Source organism: Helianthus annuus, chromosome 4 (genome assembly GCF_002127325.2).
Source record: "Helianthus annuus cultivar XRQ/B chromosome 4, HanXRQr2.0-SUNRISE, whole genome shotgun sequence".
Taxonomy (NCBI): Eukaryota; Viridiplantae; Streptophyta; class Magnoliopsida; order Asterales; family Asteraceae; genus Helianthus; species Helianthus annuus.
In genome coordinates, this window is record NC_035436.2 from 5,182,284 (window position 1) to 5,199,892 (window position 17,609).

At 34.5% G+C, this 17,609-nt stretch overlaps 1 protein-coding gene and 1 non-coding gene across 2 annotated transcripts; one reads left to right on the forward strand and one right to left on the reverse strand.

Moving 5' to 3' along the window:
* Window positions 1–6,423: 6,423 nt before the first annotated feature.
* LOC110935591 (protein CURVATURE THYLAKOID 1C, chloroplastic) lies at window positions 6,424–13,051 on the reverse strand. The gene is made up of 7 exons (XM_022177962.2): window positions 12,951–13,051; window positions 12,756–12,871; window positions 10,996–11,096; window positions 8,278–8,364; window positions 8,111–8,173; window positions 7,974–8,011; window positions 6,424–6,655 (listed from the first exon to the last, which is right to left on the reverse strand). The coding sequence occupies exons 1-7, from the start codon at window positions 13,010–13,012 to the stop codon at window positions 6,601–6,603; spliced, it is 522 nt and encodes a 173-aa protein (XP_022033654.1). The 5' UTR covers window positions 13,013–13,051; the 3' UTR covers window positions 6,424–6,600.
* A 1,423-nt stretch (window positions 13,052–14,474) lies between these two features.
* TRNAA-UGC lies at window positions 14,475–14,547 on the forward strand. The gene has a single exon. It is a non-coding gene; the product is annotated as a tRNA-Ala (tRNA).
* The last annotated feature ends 3,062 nt before the right edge of the window (window positions 14,548–17,609 follow it).

The following is a 17,609-nucleotide window of genomic DNA, read 5'->3' on the forward strand; positions in this document are numbered from 1 at the left end:
CGAATAACCCAAATCGGATAGTATCAGAATGAACCTAAATGGCCAAACACACTATATTTGGCGCGTCGAGTCACCAGCGTCGTCTACGTCTTGCGTGGGTGAGTTTATCTGGGTAGGCCAATGTTTTAAAAACCGGTTTTTAAATCAAACCGGATTAGGCTAAAAAATGGTTCAACCGGTTGAACCAGGTTGTAGCGAGTGGTTCAACCGGGTTGACTACCTAACTCTATAATTTCATAAATTACAACATCAACTCAAAAGTTAATTCAAAAATGCATGATTACATATTAAAATATGATCCAAAATAAAATCCATAATAAAAGTTATCCAAGAGATAATCGAAAATTATTCAATTTTCCAACAAGCTCTTTTAAATGAAAGTGTACGATATATTCAAGTCATTTGAGTGTTGAATACATCAAGTTCACGATCGCATAAAAGATAAAATTCACTATTATCGCCATCCTCATCAACAAGAGGATAACCATTTTCGTTTCATACAATATTAAATAAGAACTTTTAGTTACGAATAATCATAATATATAAAAATTACGTAAGATAAGTACCATATATAATAAAAATAAGTAACAACCCGAATTAAAAATAACCCTGTGCCGGTACCGGTATTACGTTTCAAACCGGTATACCGGATTTTACTGCCGATACAAACCTTATGCCGTTTCACTTATGGACCGGCGTGTTTCGTACCGGATTTACACCTGGAAACGGTAATACCGGTATAACCGGCCGGTATTTACTGGTTTTTAAAACATTGGGGTAGGCTTTTATTAGTTGTTCAAAAAAAGGGTGTGTAAAATTTTCCCTATGTTAATTACCAGAAATTTTTCTCCCTCACACAATTACTATTCATTTTTACTTTAATTTAATTTAATGGTAAATTACACTTTTCGTCCTTGATGTTTGTATCATATTGCAACGGGTGACTTTTAACTTCAATAATTACAGTCACAATCCTTTATTTCTAAAACCCATTACACCGTAGGTCCTTTAACACTAACCTGATTCAAAATTTTAGTTAAGTTTTGTCATATAAGGATAGTTTAGTCCTTTTATATAATAATTTAAAGTTTTTAATAAAAAAAATAAATTTTAAAAATTATAAAAACAATTATAAATTACGCCCCCCCCCCCCCCCCCCCTCTTCTTGCAGATCACCACCACCATTTCCATCTTTCTTTGTCCATCACCACTTCCATTCTCTGTCCATCACCATAGTCACCATAAACATACATTTCCCCCCTTTTCGTGATAAACCCTACAATCACACAATGTCTCAAATTCCTTAACAATTTCCCAAAATCAAACATGGATCCTCATCTTCTAGCAATCTCCCTCTCATTCTTCTTCGTCATAGCACAATCACCACTAGCCACCACCTCTATTACTGTCGTCTGACTTAACCACCATCAACGCCTAACCTAAACACCACCACTGCCGCCACACTGCCTTTAAATTCCCAACCCAAATCACCACCATCGCCGCTTAGGTTTTCAATCTGTGAAGAACCACCCCTGTTGCTGAAGATAATGAGCATAGGAAACCATCACGCACCTGAATGTCTCTCCCTTTATCTCTCTCTCACCAGAAAACATATATATGAAATTGAATGAGCGTAGGAAACCATCACACACTTGTTTTCAGCACTAATCCGTAAAGCAAATAACATATTCGCACTCTTAAAGAAGGATTTGCGAATTTGGAGTTAAATATACAATCCCCATTCAAGGATTTACCAGTTTGACAGTGAATTCTGGTTTAGAACATGCTTCTATAGTCACCAGTTCAAAATTATCGAAGGAAGTTACCAGTTACGTGAAGTTGGAAGTCTACAATGGCAATAACTAATTAATGGGGATTTATGTGATGTGAAAATATATACTAGTGAAGTCGATGTACAAACATATACAATAGAGAAACAAAGTGAAGATTTAGGGTGTGTTCCCGAGTTAAAAATCCCTCCCCATCCCTCCCCTCCCCTCCATGTCTTTCCAAATTGGAAAGACTATTATCAGGCAAAAAAAGCCCCATTTTCCCTCCCCTCCCCTCCCCTCCCCCTGTTAAGTGGATCTCTGGAACACAGCATTAGGCTCGAGGGTACGGCGATGGTCCTTCAAGGGAGGATGATCCGCCACGTAGGCGCCACGTCATAGTCCTCCCAAGATGGTCCATCCCACAAAACTAGAGGGTATGGGAGGATAGTCCTAGATGATCCTACCCCACAAAACTATGTACAAGTATTAATGCCTAATGTACAAATCCCATTCACAAACAACCAAACAAACAAAGCTGGGCCCACCTTTGGATCGTCCTAAACGTCGATATTCCGACGGAGAGGACGGGGACGGGATGAAGACGGTGCGGGCGGGATGGGGGACGGGCGTCGCCAAGGGAGGACGGATGGGCGACGGTAACCATACCGTCTAGCCTTATGTGATGTGAAAATGGATAAAAGTGGAATAGGGGTTATTAATCCATCTGAAAAGTGGTTATAGTGAATGTAGTTTGGTAATGGTGGTGTTGCGGTAGCTAGAGGCGGCAGTAGAAGTTAAACAAATTCATATTCAGGTCCATCAAATGAAATGGTTGATAATTGATTCAGGTCCATTAATATGTAGTTAGTATGTTTAAATTAAAGAGTAAATTACGTTTTTGGCCCCTGTGGTTATATCACTTTTACTATATTAGCCCAAAATAAGAATTTTTAACACATCTGCCCCCATAGTCCCTCTATCTAACCATTTTGGCCCCTAAGTCTAACCAAACCCCAACTCTGGTTAATTTCTTGGTCACATGTGCTGCACATGATGTCTAAAAAGGTCATTTCACCTACCCCTAATATGTTTGTATAAATAAAACCTTAAATCATTTTTTTCACTTCATCTTCTTCCTTAATTCATCTTCTTCGAGCTTTCATTCAAAACCCTAATTTCAGAGCAGGCAAAGATGGTGATATGCCGATGTGGGTCACCTTCTGTCCTTCGAACCTCCCATACTCAAGCTAATCCTGGAAGCCGATTCCACTGCTGCCCGATTAGGGTAATTTTTCATTTTTTTTCTTTTCCTTTCCATCATACCAGATGTCCATGTTGTTCAGAAGACGATTGTACTTGAAATTTCAGGGTAGTCGAGGCTGTGGTTTTGTTGCTTGGACTGACCCCCCCCCCCCTGTCCAAACTGTTCAGAAGTGTCAGCAGAGCTAGAGAGGACTATACGTATGAAAGAAGATGCAGGAAAGACTATTGCTGAAATAAGAGATTGAAAGTAGTAATCTTGATGAGTTGGATGTTGTTTGTTATATATGTCTGCCCCTTGCTTTCTTTCTTTCTTTCTTTTTCTGTTCTGCTTAATAGTTAAATTAAGAGCATTTCCACCCTCATCTTCACTACCACTTTCAAAATCATCTAAATCAAAATCAACATCAAAGTCCTCATCTACAAACTGGTCTTTGCCAACATTGTAATTGAATGAATCCATCTTAACTTGTATCTCCACAACAATGTTATCAACATCCTCTATCCTATCATCTTCTACTTCATCAGCATTTGCATGATCATCCATCCTGTTGGTATCAACATTAGCTGATGAATGATCATCATTCCTACTGGTTTCATCATGCCTACTGGTTTCATCATGCCTACTGATATCATCTTCATTACCCATCCTGGTTGTATCAGCGTTAACAGTTGAATTCTCAAATTGTGGAAAATACTCTAGGCATAGTTGTCTTCTTCTAGGGTGGGATGGCTTAGACATAAATGGTTGTGGATCCTCATTTTCTAACTCCTCAATGACTACACTAGATGTCTTAACTGGAGATGTAAAATTGTACTCAACACCCAACCTAGACGACCATTGTTCAGTAAACACATCTATAACTTTAAACTTAGAAACATGCTCAACCAACAAAAGCACATCTTGACCATTGCCTAATGGTCTTAACCCATCACTAATTTGTGTTTCTGGAACTAAGAAATGATAGAACATAATCTGTTCCATGGGATAACCTATTTCCCAAATCATGTGATTTAGCTCAATCACAAAAAATGCATCATAATCCACCATATCTACATGGTCGATCGTTCCATCAACATACCTTTTCACAGGGGAATTCACAAAGACACCACCATTGTTGATTCTTAAAGTGAATATATTAGGAGTATCCCCTGTAATGAAGAAATTACCATTTAACAATCAGTGATAAAGTATAAGATTTTAAGCACATTACTGGGATAATCTTAAATCAATGATTTTTTTTATGTTAAAAACACATACCGTATACTTCGTAGGGGTCAAACTTCTCCTTTTTCTCACGCACCCCCATAGGATTAGAACCATTGTCGTACTGTTTGATCATCGTCCTTATTCTCCTGGTTTGATTATTGGAATTTCAATGGAGGTTTGGGGGTTTCTTAGAGAAGATGATACGAATTCAAGGGTTTGAAAAGGTGTAAATGAACATTGATTTGTTTTTATTATGTGTCAGTATGGGGTATTGTAAAGGGGCAGGTGAAATGACCTTTTTAGACATCATGTGCAGTACATGTGTCCAAGAAATTAACCAGAGTTGGGGTTTGGTTAGACTTAGGGGCCAAAATGGTTAGATATAGGGACCATGGGGGCAGATCTGTTAAAAATTCTTATTTTAGGCTAATATAATAAAAGTGATATAACCAAAGGGGCCAAAAACGTAATTTACTCTAAATTAAATATGTGTATTTTGTATTTAAGGTTATAATTGTAAGGGTAGTTTGATCATTTCATAGAAAATGACAAAATTTAACTGAAAATTTTATCCATGTTAGTGTTAAATGACCTACCATGTTATGAATTTTACTAATAAAGGATTGCGATGTAATTATTGAAGTTAAAGGTCATCTGTTGCAACCCAATACAAACATAAAGGACGATAATTTACCCTTTTTGTTACACAAAATAAATCTTAGATATTTAAAATTATTAACACGATGGACCATCCATGAGAAATCTTTTTGTTAATAAAGTATATGATATGTTATTGTTTTCTTATAGTTTGATCCTCTAAGTTATATAAAACTAATTAATTTTCTAGTTTAACAAATAAGTGTGTAGAGTTTGTATATTATGGGGTTACATAGACTCTTTTCAAATATAATAATAGTTTATACTAAATAAAATAGTACAAGTATATTAATTTAGTTAATATCAAGTATGAGTAAAGTATAAACTCTGACTTGGAAACTAACAAAATATGAAGAAATTCAAGAACTCAGGTTGTCATCCTCATAAGAATTTTTAGTAACAAAATATGTTATTGTTTAATAACCGTGTGTATGTACAAACTTGTGTGTGCGCCTATATAAAAGATCAATCCTTTATCTTGAAGTGCAAAAAACAAAAGCCTCAACCGTAGACGTCATACGTTACACGGCAAGTCCCTACGGTGGCTGTGGAAGGAGATGGGTGGTGGAGAACTGTAGTGATCCAGTGGACGCTTCAAGTTGTTCAATGGTTTGAAACCTCATCGGAAGTCGTTGTTGAAGAGTCAAAGGAGGGTGATAGGATTTTAGGACATTGCGGCTAGCCTTCAAACCTCGTTGACACCGCTTCTCAGGCATTAGGATGTATTACCGAACCACCATCCCATATTTGCCGTCGGCTACCACATCTTCGTCGGAAAGAGGCAATCGATAGAGGAAGCCATTGCCTCTAAATTTCTCACAAGAGTTCACCTGAATTTAACCGCAAGTTGCATATTCGTCGGTTTAACAAAAATCAACCGATCAGACATCATTGACTGCGGATCTAACTGAAAAGTAACATGCAGGGGAAAGAAACTTACCGGATCTTCGCCATAACCCTAGCCTTTGCCGTAATATGTTTCTATTTTTGCTGGCGTCTGGTTCTTCGTCACAACTAACGTCGGAACCCTAGGGGTTCGTCAGAGTTTGAAGTTTTTTAGAGAGAGAACGGAAACGCTGTTGTTGATGGTTTTAGTGTTGTGTTGTGTCGGTGATTGAAGAGGGGTAGGAAAAGGACACCAACGGAAATGCAAGAAACCTTAGGGGGGTGAAGGGGATGTAATGTGTAACATGCACCGACTTTGTGCTTTAAGATGTAGTAGAATAGAATGAAATGATATTTATTATTGAACAAGACTTCTTATTTTTTATTTTTTTATAATTTTTTAGTTTTTTCTTTGACTTTCTTGAAATAATAAAATTAAAGAGTTAATTACATAAATATGAACTTATGTAATCTTTTAGAATAATTACAAGGATATCCTAAAAACAGAGACGATTACAGACAAATGGCAGGTAGACGAGCAACAAGTTGCGCCGCTACCCTCTTCTTATTTTGAGTTAGAAAAATGATTTGTGGACATAATAGATACACATCTAAATAATAAAATCAAGGAAACAAATAAAAAGAGATAAGAACTTGAGACTTATTAACAATAAACACAAATCACTTCATTGTCATTACAAAAACAACACATCATGACCCAGAGTTAAAACTTGTTACTTTTACAAGTTTCTTGTGTTTAAGGTCGATCGCCACAACCAAATCAAAAATTTACATCACTTGTTTATCAACTCTTACTTATTGGCCGATAATATCAGCTAACGACTTCTTGATGATCTCAGCCAACTCTTTCCTGTAAACCAATAACACGTAATTAAAGTTAATCAACACTCTCTTGATAGAGGTGCACAGGCCCGGTTGCAAAAGAGCCTGGTCATGAAACCGGATCCTAGAGAAGACCCGGTTGAGCATGATCATTCACTTTGAAAAGGGCTATTATTTCAGACAATGGTTCCGACTCGGCCTAGTCCTAAAGGTGCACAAATCGGGTTTTTGGCCCAAACCGGTTCAGGCTAAAACCGGGTTGGGTTGGGTCAAAGAAAGTTAAGCCCGGTTTTTGGTGAAACCAAACCGGGTTCCAACTGGATTTTTGAGAGGAATTGATCGGATTTTAGCGGGTTGAGGCCAGGTTTTAACCATTTCGGTTAGGGTTTCACCAGTTTTAAAGTATAGGGTTACATTACATACCGACTTGGTTCGAGCGTTGTTTCTAGAATGCTCGAGCTCGGCTGGCTCATTAATTATTTATTAATTAATTTATATTAATTATGCTTAATATTTTACATGTAGTTTAGTTATTTTTATTAATTAATTTATATTAATATTATTTTATATATAATTTAGTTATTTATTCATACTCATAATTTTATACATAGTCATTATTATTATTTAATTATATATTTAGGGTACATGCACTAATAGGACAAAGGTCTTTGTCCTGATTGCTGAGTGTTATGTGTCTTATAAGTTATATCTAAGGCTTGATGCAAAACTACTATCGAGCTGGGGGTCTCACCGGAAGCAGCCTCTCTATTCCTACGTGGTAGAGGTAAGGCTGTCTACATCTTACCCTCCTTAGACCCTACATTTGCTTTGCTATTGGTGGGATTTACTGAGTATGATGATGATGATGATTTAAATATATATTTAATAAAATAATTAAAATTTATGTAAATAGTGGGCTCGTTTAGGCTTGCGAGCCAGCCCGATAAGCAAAGCTCGGGCTCGTTTACTAAAGGAGCTTGTTTTTTTTAGGTTGGGCTCGAACTCGTTTAAGCTTGGCTCGTTTTGAGCTTTTTTCGACCCGAACTCGAGTAGTTCACGAGTGGCTCGGCTCATTTACACCCCTAATTATAACTAAAAGATGTCATATGTTGAAACAAGATATTACAAATTAAAAAAAAAAAAAAACTTTAACCATTTAATCTATGAAGAATTTTTTTGTTTTCTAAAGATGTATCAAATTAGTTTTAGAAGCATAAAATTATACTGCATTATATGTAAAAAGCACTGGTCTCAGAAATATTAACTAAAAATGAAAAATAATATATTTTACACTAGGTGAAATTCACATAAACTATTAGCAATCCTACTGAAGATAGAACAGTTACCTGTCGGGTTTGAACAAGAGGTAGCGATATACGAACCACTGGAATTAAAAGAAATAAGTGTTAATTTAAAAAAAAAAAAAAAGTAAAAAAATGCCAATGATGCATATGATATAAGCATGCAGCATAACATTACTTACTGTCGAGAACAAAATGCCAATGAGTTCGAATAAGCCCGGGAGAACAGGAAGCTTGTCGATAGCCTACTCACATGAGACATACAGTCAAAATATTCATCGACGTTAGCTGATATGCATATAATTATATAAATTAAGCCCTAAACAAGATTAGAAGAGTAAGCGTTTACCGCGGTTACGCTAAGTGAAGCCCAAAAGGCAACAACAAATGCAAATCCGACTCCCAAAAGAGCAACTAGATCTTCCGGTTTATCCCACTGTTCAAACAAAATCGATTATGGTCAAAATCGGTCAAAGTCGGTGAAAATCGGTCAAGGTCGGAGAAAATCGGACTAATCGGTCTCATGGTTTTTGACCTAATAAACCCAAATTTTGAAGCCTAGCCCATGGTTTAAAGCCCAAAATTTAATTATAACCTATTTTAACATTTAAGTTTAGGTATTTTAACATTTAATCCCCTCTATCTTTCACTAGTTTACATATGGTTCCTAAACTTTTAAATTATTAATAAAAAGTATAAAGTTATCTCCTAAACTTGTAAATTTATTAATAAAAAGTATAAAGTTATCTCCTAAACTTGTAAATTTATTAATAAAAAGTATAAAGTTATCTCCTAAACTTGTAAATTTATTAATAAAAGGAAAATTGGTTTTTAATAAACCAACCTTTGTCCCATTGGTAAATAATAATCTTACCTACGTAATTGGTATACAATAATCGTACCTATCAACATGTTGGTTCTTAATGAACTTCCGTTAATTATTTTTAACTGAAGTTAGTTTTTAAGTTTTATTTATTACACAAACAGTCCCTGTAGTTGTAATTTACTAGTTTTAACTATTTTGTAAAACAAAAAAAACGTTGACAACTTAAAACTAGTAATTGTTCTTGAGGTTTTTTTGTTTTATAAAATAGATAAAACTAGTAAATTACAACTACAGGGACTGTTTGTGTAATAAATAAAACTTAAAAACTAACTTCAGTTAAAAAAAATTAACGAAAGTTCATTGAGTACCAACATGTTGATAGGTAGGATTATTGTATACCAATTACGTAGGTAAGATTATTATTTACCAACGGCACAAAGGTTGGTTTATTAAAAACCAATTTTCCTTAATAAAAAGTATAAAGTTATCTATATATTTATAAAAATTTGTAAAATTATACTTAAAAAGTCCAATCCGATTAATCCCTATTAATCCCTAGGCGGTACCTCACCGCCCGACTAGCGCCTAACGCCTTCTACAACATTGGAAAAAATCGTGGTGAATACGTAAACAACAAACCAAATGTTGGAGAACATTTTTCAAATAGAACTATTACACGCAACTAAAGGTGACATTTTCGGTCTACTTACTTATGAATGTGTCGATTCGGATTATGTTTAATGAGATGATGTATAAGATGGTCACTTAACTTTTTTCCATTGACCACTAAACTACGTAAACTAAACCACCACAAGTGGCCTAGTGGTGGAGTGACTTGGGTTCTCCAATGGAGACCCAAGTTCAATTCCCATTAGTCTCACTTTGGTGGCCACCGACACCCGCTTTAAAGCCGGACTGAGGACACTCGAGGTCTCGGGTTTGAAACATGTTTCTTACCCCTCTTTGATGGCTATGGGTATTTGCTGCCAGGGATCCTTATCGGGTGGTGAACTGGGAAGGGAGATCCCTTCCGCGGTCAGGGGTACCGTGCAACTACCCTTTTTTTTTTAAAACTACGTAAACTAGTTTAAATGCCACCAAAATACGTAATTGGTTTCCTTTATAACAAATTCGGCAAAAAACAGGATGGATCGCGAATATAACCTTTACCTATTTGAAAAAAAAAAAAACAAAGAACATTGGTTATGTTTTCCAATTTATACATTTAAATGTTACCCGGTGGTTGCAAAATTTAAGGAAACTTTTTTCATTTAGCATGTTTTTTCTCATATTTGATTCAAACTATGCAGTTACAGCGGTCCAAAATCAAATAGCTGGATTTATAGGTTTTTGTTAAATATACATGTAAAATAGCATATATACAAGGATATTTTGATGTAATATACATATAAAAATTTTCAAAATTATATTTCTAGTGTAATCGCTATTTATAAAATAGCCGTTGCTATTTGTCGCTATTCGCTACGTAGCCTATAGGTGCCTTGTCGCTGTTTGTCGCTATTCGCTATCGACAACTATGATATTAATAGTAATATCAAAAGTCAAAAGTTAAAAGTCAAAACTCAAAAGTGTCAATATTTGAAACATGAACTAATCGTAAGCCATGAACTCTTCCTCTGAGTCCACATCAACCAAGGCATCTAAAATAACGGTCAATATCAGTCAAATAGCGGTCAATAGCGCCGATAATAGCGGTTCCGCTATTTTGGAAGGCCCAATAACCAGTATCCCACCGCTATTGACGGCTTAGGATTCAAACGAAACTTGATACCTACTTAGAGGGTCATAAAATACTAATAGACAATAGTTAGGGGATCTTAATGGAAAATGTTGAATAGTTAGGTGGCCTCCTTATAAATTACTCACATTTTATAACTAGTGGGTCAAAGGGTAAAACCTAAAACCGGAAAGTTTAGCTAAAAAAGAAACTTGCCAAATGGATCGAGCGGTTAAACGTCGCCTAAAGTGTATTTGTAATGTATAAAACATACTAAATCATTTAAACATAAAAATCAAATTATTATCAAAGTTTACACTTCTCATAATGATAAAGCGGAAGTTATTATAAAAAATTTGAACAAGAAGTGTTTGGGACTTTGTGGTCAACACGATCGAACCCGTACCAAAAAAGTCACATGTTTTGGCATGTGCCCGTTTGACCCACTACCCAACCCGCATTGCAACCTCTACATGCGATAGACATTCTCATGGATGACTTACAATACTTTGATCGGATTCAACAGTGCTTAATGAAGTAGAAGACTTGGAGCTTCCACTTGTAGCCTTTGCAATAAAAGCAACACGACCTTGACCTTGTGTTCCTGCAGTTAAATGATGTTAACTATGAAAACTAAACACTTAGAGCATGGCACGATCGTAATTTTTTTGACTATTTAATCATACAATTCAACAAAGCATAAGATCGACGGTGCCTCATGTTTCATACTTTCATATGTAACTTTTAAAGCAAAATGAAACATATAATTGTAGAGTCAATGTGGCTCTTATAGCGCCTGGCAAATTTCGTTTAGGGGAATTTACGAAAATGGCCAAGAATCATGTTGACTTACCAAATTGGCCATCTCATGCGTCGGACGAGCAGCGCATCACCGATTACGAGACACCTTTTGCGTCAGCAGGGCTCATTCATGCGTCCTTAAATACAGAAGTGACACGTGTCTCAATGACATCCATGCTACCGCATGAGATGGCCAATTCTCGTAATCTTTTGCTACCGCTGCCTCCGTTTGACTTTTGTAGAGTCAAACGAAGTCCTTTTTGTTATTAGAATTGAAAAGAATGTGTTGTTCATTTGTATTGAAAATTTTGAAAAACTCGGTTAAACATATGATAAGAATTAGATTAAAGACATCTTGGAGATAACTGACTAACTAGCCGATGCTGATTTTGAAAAAGAAAGATGAAAATTTTGAATCTTTAAAGTCAAAAGTTGAATGTTGAGTGCATCTTGAGTGAATACTGCAGTTGTGAGTGTTTGGTTAAAGGTATGCATGGTTATAATGGCAAACGAACCCTAACCCGGCCGGCAAAACCGAAACATTCGGGTATCCGGACATGGAATTCGTTTTAAAAAATTTCATGGGTATGGGACGGGTATGGTATTAGGTGACCCCGGCCTGATTACCCGAAACATGCATACCCATTTACCTGAATCATACTCGTAAACATTTTTTTTTTCATTCCTCACCAGGTAATACGATAATCTACTAATTCACTAATTTTTTTTATATATTTCTAATTTCTTTGGTAATTAAATTATAAATAATTAAAATAGTAACATAATGTATTTCGAATTCCCAACAGGTAACTTTTAACAAAATAACAGTTATACCCGATACTCTACGGGTATGGGACAAACTTTTACGATCGGGTATGGGACTGGAGTTACCAATACACGTCCCAAACCCATCCCTTTGCCATTAGAGGGGGAGCATTTCATGGGCACCGGGCTAGCCGAAAAAGGGAGGAACCGACCCGGAGCGGACCGCGACCCGCACGATAGTACTCTAGGCGGTTCAGTCTCGGGCTTCAAAACTAAAAAAACCCGACCCGACCCATTATGATACCTGGACCCGACCCATTATGATACCTAGACCGAGTCGACCCGTTATGATACCCCGGACCTTCATACCCTACAAAAACCGAACCGGCCCATCAGCATTCGGTCCAGTTCTCGGTCCTCAAATTCTCGAAAACTCGGTCCGGTCCGGTTTTGACCCATTACTCGGCCCTAATTGTCATTCCTTATGAGTAACTAGTAACTACCATCAAAAACTTTTAGCTAACTCTAAAAAAAAAAAAAAAAAAAAAAAAAAAAAAAAAAAAAAACTAAACTTAAATCCCAAATTCACTACAAAATTATAACATCAATGAAACCCCCATGAACATGTAATCAATCCACACTAATAAATCAAACAAAAACCCATCACACATATGATAAAAATGGAGTTGAAATGTACCTCCAATGGTGGAAAAAGCGTGTTTGTGAACCGGTGAACAAAAGGGTCGGTTTTCACAGGCGAACAGTGGAGAAAATGGTAAATTGGCGATCAAATTAGCCATAGTATACCTGAAACTATGAACACAAAAAGCAAATTTAGGTGTTTGAACTCAAAATCAAGCAAATTTTATTAGAAAATTGGGAGTTGAAGTACCAAGTACGAGTTTGCAGTACAAGTTGATTCGAATGGCAACCAGAAATTTGAGAGCTTATCATCACCACAAATTATGTGGTGGATTTCTGTAATATTTATTAGAGTTAATTACACAAATGGGTCATGTGGTTTATACATAATTTCGCATTTGGGTACTAACTTTATTTTTTAACAGATTTAGGTTCTATGGTTTCAATTTTGTAACACCTTTGGGTACTAACACCAAAATTAGTTAATTAATGACTAAAATACCCTTGCATTTTTTTTAAGTTTATCAATGTAACACACTTGGGTACTAACACCTAATTTTATTTAAGTTTAAATCAATTTTACAAAATCTATTTATTTTTTTATTTTCATCTTTTTATTATATCTCTTAATTAACATAAAGTCTATTTATTTTTTTTATTTTCATATTTTTATTAAATTTCTTATTTAACATAAAATCTATTTGTTACACCAGTATTTTTTTAAATAGATTTTTTAAATAAAATCTACTAACTATATAGTTTTATGTAAATTAAATTTCTTACTAGTTTTAAATAATGTAAACCTTACTCGTTTTCAATTTTGGATATACATGATTGATAATAATAATAATAATAATAATAATAATAATAATAATAATAATAACAAATATCTTTCATGTCAAAAAAATTGAGCCATTTTTAACTTGTTTTTTTTGTTCATTTACATTTTACTATTTTAGAAAGATATTTAATTTACATAAAATCTACTAGTTGCACCAGTAAAATCTACTAGCTATATAGTTTTATGTAAATTAAATATCTTTTTTTACAAAAAAACGAGTTAAAAAAAGGCTTAAATTTTTTTAGTTTTATCTAAAATATCTAGCTATATAGTTTTATCTAAAATACTTAGCTATATAGTTTTATGTAAATTAAATATCTTTCTAAAATAGTAAAATGTAAATGAAAAAAAAAACGAGTTAAAAAAAGGCTTAAATTTTTTTACATGAAAAATATTTATTATTATCAATCATTTCAATCCAAAATTGAAAACGAGTAAGGTTTACATTATTTAAAACGAGTAAGAAATTTAATTTAGATAAAACTATATAGCTAGTAGATTTTATTTAAAATGTCTATTTAAAAAAATACTGGTGTAACAAATAGATTTTATGTTAAACAAGAAATTTAATAAAAATATGAAAATAAAAAAAATAAATAGAGTTTATGTTAATTAAGAGATATAAAAAAAAGATGAAAATAAAAAAAAATAAATAGATTTTTTAAAGTTGATTTAAACTTAAATAAAATTAGGTGTTAGTACCCAAATGTGTTAAATTGATAAACTTAAAATGCAAGGGTATTTTAGTCATTAATTAACTAATTTTTGTGTTAGTACCCAAACGTGTTACAAAATTGAAACCATAGAACCTAAACCTGTTAAAAAATAAAGTTAGTACCCAAAGGCGAAATTAGGTATAAACCACAGGACCCATTTGTGTAATTAACTCTATTTATTATTTTTATATTTTGTTATATTCAAAAGGAAAATAACGGGGATGTAGCTCAAATGGTAGAGCGCTCGCTTTGCATGCGAGAGGCACGGGGTTCGATCCCCCGCATCTCCACTTTTTTTCCTCATTCTAAGTTTAACTGTTTTCAGGTCATAACCTGGTTAACCGAAAAAACCGAACCAAATCATAAACTGGTGGCTGAGTTAATTTTTTTTAAACGAAAAGTAGTGGGCCGGTTATGGTTAACAATGATTCCATACCCAGGGGCGGAACCAGAGGGGGTCAAGAGGGTCCACTGACTCTCCGGTCACCGGAACTTTTTGAATTTTTATTTATAAATTTTGAGATTTTGAATAACAAACTTAGAGATGAACCTCCTAATTTGAACCAGTATAGAATATAATCTTATGATGACCCCCTAACTAAATCATTCTGGTTCCGCTACTGTCCATACCCACAATAACCGAAGCAAGCCAACATGTAGTAAAATCTTTGTCGGATTTGTTATATATTTATTAGTTATATCATATCGTTTTGGTTGAATTTTGTTTGAACTTACTATTTATATCATATCTTTCTGTTTGAATATTCGGCAATAATTGGTCTTAATACTATAGATTATAGTTTTTCTAATAGTATGTAATACATTAATATATACAAAAGTTTAATAATAATTTATTTAATGGTCAAAAAAATTGAGTTATTTTTAGCTAGACGTAAATTCACGGTTAACCGACTCATAACCGATCGTTATAATCATCAAAACCGATTAACCATATCCACAATAATCGATTGGTTATGGTTATGATTATCCATTAACTGACATCACGGTTATGGTTATGGTTTTTGGGCAAAACCGACTCAAACCGACCCATGTACACTCCTACTTTCTGGTTTAGGAAAGCAAAACTCTGATTGAAGCAAACAACAATCATAGATCCTACAAGGATAGCCTACATTGATTTATTGAGTTGAAAGGTTACATAGATACACTACATTCGTTTTAAATCTTTATAATAATAAGAAAGTTAATTTCCAGTGTAAATGCTTAAACATGTGTTACCATAAGCATGAGATACTCCAAGATGATAAGGTCGCTAGAGTCAAAGTGACAGGCGAAGGTGGATTGAAATGTGTAACCTGAATACGACCTATATTATTATTCGCAGAGCCGGCCCTGAAGAAGGGCGGGGAGGACAACCGAACAGGGCCCGTGATTTCGTAGGGTATTTTTTAAAAAAAATCCGATATTATATATGTAAAAAAAAAATTTAATAGGGTATAATAAAAAAAATATTAACATAGGCCCACTTAAAAAAAATCATATTGTTTAAACTATTTAGCCCATTAGGTTAATGAGCTCAATACCCAAATATTTTCTAAAAACTAATAAAAAACAATTTTGGGCGGCCCTAAGGGCACGTTTTTTCGAGCTCGAACAGGGTACATGAATTCTCAGGGCCGGCCCTGATTATTCGTGTCAAAGATTTCAACCCTAACCCATACACATAAATTCGGTTTACCCCGAACACGACCTGTTTAACCCATTTTTAAATGAGTCAAACATGTTAACGAGTTGTAAGCAGATTATCGGTAACGTGTTTAATAAACAAGTATGAGTGTGCGGATAAATAGATGATGGCTGGCCTAGAAAATATACTAGTCTTAGATCCACATCGAGGTATTTTCCAATTGTAAAGAACCTAGTAAAATGGAGAACTAAAAAAAAGGTTATGACACTATTAAATGTTGAAGCTGAATTTAGAGGTATTGCAAAAGGAATAACTGAGCTCCTATAGAGAATAAAAAGTTATTGGCGTAGATTTCCACTAATTAAAGTATATAAACTATTTTGTGATAATACAATTGCAATCAGAATTTTCCAAAATCTTGTTCAACATGAAAAAACAAAACACGGTAGACCGATATTTAATAAAAGAGAAACTTGATGATAGGATTATTATACTCATGTTATTTCGACCTAAAGATCAGTTGGGCGATGTATTAACCAAAGCGGTATGCCAAAAGATATTTCACAATAGTATTAGTAAGATATGTTTGTGGTATCCCACTACCATATTGAGGGGGGGGGGTTGTTAAAAAAGCAACGACTCTAACCATAAGATTGATGAATTGAGAAGCAAATTATGAAAATCAATTTGCAATTATTATTGGAATTAGCTTTATTTAGACCGTCCCCAAACTTGTATAAATAGTGCTTGAATCATTTGTTTGTTAAATGATACACACAAATCAATCTTTTTCTCTTAATCCTTACTTTTAAGAAAGGAACCTCTTGCAAAAATGCAAAGAAAGAATGCATACAACAAGATCAAGTTGATCTAACAGTCACCAAGCGAGTAGGGCATTGAGGGTAAGTACCCATGCCAACACACCGTCGCCACCCTTAAGGGTAGGTTGGGCAGGTTCTCTTGGCTAGCACAGGTACCTGCTTCATATTTGTCTTCTTTGATGCTTTTTTTAACCTTTAAACCCATTTGACCACATTTATTTAAATTAAAATATTAAGTTTGTGGTATGGGTAGGCGCCGTCACCACTTACTAGTTAATGGGTACTTGATATACTTTTTGAGTTGGCGAATGATGGTTGGTCAGGGCTAGGGTACTTACCGGCCTAGACACTAGAGTGCGCTTTCCTCCGTTAGAAAGATGGATATGATTTTATTTTAATTTCTTTAAGCTAGAGATATGATGTTAATGTAAACTCTTTTTTTTTTTTTTTTTCTAAAAGTTCATCTTCTTGTTTATGTCAATTTGAAGGAATGCATGTGGAATGATGAGGAACGACATTAGAATGAAATTGATGGGGGATGGCTCTAAAATGAAACATAATTGATTTTTAATGGCCAGTTTGTGGTGGTATATTTGTAATATATATTTATGCTTCTAAAGATTTAGTTTTATTATTTAAAAAGGGTAGCACCGTAATTTGACGCAACTTGTCGTATATTCGCCTTCTATTTCGATGTATTAGATTGCTATTTATCTAAAAAAATATTCGGTTTCAATGAACGGTTAGGAATTTTAAATTAATAACTGTAATTCGCCTTACCGTCTAAATCAAAACAAACATAGAAATCAGTTTTGTTAAGGTTTTATTTTTTTGTTTAGTAATTTGTAGCAATGTGAATGAGTTATCTAACCTCAGATTGTTT

Bases quoted from the DNA above. Each gene is read 5' to 3' on its own strand.
- LOC110935591 (XM_022177962.2), bottom strand. From the start codon at position 13,012: ATGATAAGCTCTCAAATTTCTGGTTGCCATTCGAATCAACTTGTACTG. The intron at 12,872-12,950 runs GTACTTCAACTC...TTGTGTTCATAG, and splicing joins GTACTGCAAACTCGTACTTG to TTTCAGGTATACTATGGCTA. The intron at 6,656-7,973 runs GTAACTGTTCTA...ATTGGTTTACAG, and splicing joins CTCTTGTTCAAACCCGACAG to GAAAGAGTTGGCTGAGATCA.